At 49.8% G+C, this 2,348-nt stretch overlaps 1 protein-coding gene across 1 annotated transcript; it reads left to right on the plus strand.

Moving 5' to 3' along the window:
• Positions 1-901: 901 nt before the first annotated feature.
• EMH_0023780 (uncharacterized protein) lies at positions 902-2,039 on the plus strand (the record flags this gene model as incomplete). Its single annotated transcript, XM_013502194.1, is given in 3 exon segments — positions 902-1,605; positions 1,609-1,622; positions 1,711-2,039. Coding segments are annotated over 3 exon segments (1,047 nt in total).
• Between the last annotated feature and the right edge of the window lie 309 nt (positions 2,040-2,348).

Here is a 2,348-nt window from a genome sequence, read left to right on the forward strand (position 1 = left end):
TACCAAAGCCAAGTGAAGGCACCTTTGCTAACTCATGCTACAAGAATGCTACTGCATTCTGCACAAGACTAACGAAAACTGTGACGGCGTCCTCCGTTTTAGCAAACGGCCGTTGTTGAGCTGCAACAGAACCAGATGCTTCAGTTCACAGTTCCACAAAGGCAGCTAACATCCCCCACAGTCACCAGCCTTGACGCGCAGAGCGATGCAAATACCCAGTCGACAGCAGCGAGATTGTCGCCCCAGGAGTTGCAGCGATCGTCGCCCCAGCTCTGCTTCCGGGCAACCCCATCAGCCAGCATAACCAAGATATCTTTCGATGAATGTAATAAAGCAATATTAAATTGTTAACAATTCCCTTCGCCTTGTGGAGCCACCCTGCTATGATTTAGTAGTGCATCCGCCGACTGCAGACCTCGACCAAGCTACCCAGTCGCTGTGATCGTTGTAGGACTACTACACATCCGCCAAAGCAACGACGAGAAACACTCAGGAATCCAAGAAAAAATACTTTTTTCCATCTAAATAGGGGGGCTAACAAGCAGGAAGCCTTGCAAGCAGGCCGAGCCGTGACGGATCGAGACTGCACGTAGCCTCCATCTAGGAGTGACTAGCAGGCTGGTTGACGGCATTTATTCGGATACTTCTTGTATTTTTCAGATTTGTGTTTGATTTTTACGTACTCTTACTGGAACTCATCAGGATAACGTCCTTCCCACCTGAGACTTGCGTATCTGCCGTATACTCGTGGAGCATTCGTGAAGTACCCAGGAAGGAGAAAGGCAATCTGTGACCGTGAATATCTTTGGATCCATTGACGGTAGTTGAAAATGGGGGCAGATCTGCCTGATGCAGCTGTTTCGGTTGCGGAATTGGAACAGNCCATTGACGGTAGTTGAAAATGGGGGCAGATCTGCCTGATGCAGCTGTTTCGGTTGCGGAATTGGAACAGGAAGCACCAGAAGCCGTGGCAGCGGACGCCGGTGACTACGTCCTTCAGGAGAATGATGCCCATCTCCTGAGGAAGTCCCCAGCAGGGTATCTCAAGGTAATTATCCCGCTGCTTTTAGTGTTGGGGGCCCTGCTGCTGGCAGAAAGAAAAATTGGGTCAAGAGATGGTAAGGTAATACACAGAAGCACGCCATTTTTAACGTTGGAAGATGCCGACATAGAACGGTACAGGGAAGAATTAAATGAGGCAGCAAAAGAGATGGAGGAAGCCTGGAAAAATTCCGAGCCTTTAGTGCGAGAAACTTTCACAAAGTACTTCATACCGTCTGGGCCACAGGGTGAATCACTGAGTTCTGGCGATCCTGTGGAGAACCTGCGAGCTCACGTGGAAGAGATGCGCAAGTCCAAAGTCCCAGGTTTTTTATCTCTGGGTGCACGGAAGGACTACTCTCTGCATTTGCGACTGCTGAAGTCCCTCTGTGTTGCTGTTGTCGATCGCCTGCAACAGGTGGAGGAAATGCAGCAGCAAAATGAAGAAGTGGGCGTACCGGTGGCGATCGATGGCCGCGATATGCCTTACAGCTTTCCGAGCCTGGATGACTTGAAAGGAGAAGTTGAGTCGGGGATGCGGGCAAAAGAGTTTTTGGAGTTGGTGGNTGGCCGACAAGCTTGTTAATCTGTTGTCAGCAGAGCATCATCGAATCCAGCACAACTCAAGTGCCTTACAGGCATTTACCCCCTTCCTCAGTGCCTTTGAAGGTCCTCTAGCCTTGTCCTCAAGCGCCAAGGCGAACTACGTGGTCCCCTACACCAAAACTACCTTTGAAACTTTCACTCTCTGGAAATTGTTTGAGAAGTTGTATCCTGAACATTTCGTTACTCCGCGTTTAGAGTTCGAGGCCAAGGTGCGACGTATTGGCCGCACCTGGTCTTCGGATGTGGCGCTGGAGGAGGCAAAGAAGCAACAGAAAGAGTACTTTGATAGCTGGGAAAAAGGGCTGGAATTAAGAAGAAAGCTGGCGCAAGAGCAAATGGAGAAGGGCATGCGTGCAGATGACCTGCTGATATATTGCCTGTTTCTTCTGTAGCTGGTTCCAGGGTTCAGTTTGGTTTTTGTACGGCCTTCCAGTTGCTTTCATAGCAGCAAGGCAGGGCAATAAAGCCGACATGTCTTGGTTGCCGTNTTGTACGGCCTTCCAGTTGCTTTCATAGCAGCAAGGCAGGGCAATAAAGCCGACATGTCTTGGTTGCCGTCACAGCACCAGTTCAACAACGACTCCAGACGCACTAAAAACTCCGCCAAACATGGCGAAGCGCGTCCAAAGTGTAGAATTCGTGGAGTTGCTTGTATTTACAGCGAGGAAGACAGTGTCCAACGTTTTCTAATCTAAGATGAG

The sequence above is a fragment of the Eimeria mitis genome, genomic scaffold (assembly GCF_000499745.2).
Source record: "Eimeria mitis Houghton genomic scaffold, Emh_scaff848, whole genome shotgun sequence".
Taxonomy (NCBI): Eukaryota; Apicomplexa; class Conoidasida; order Eucoccidiorida; family Eimeriidae; genus Eimeria; species Eimeria mitis.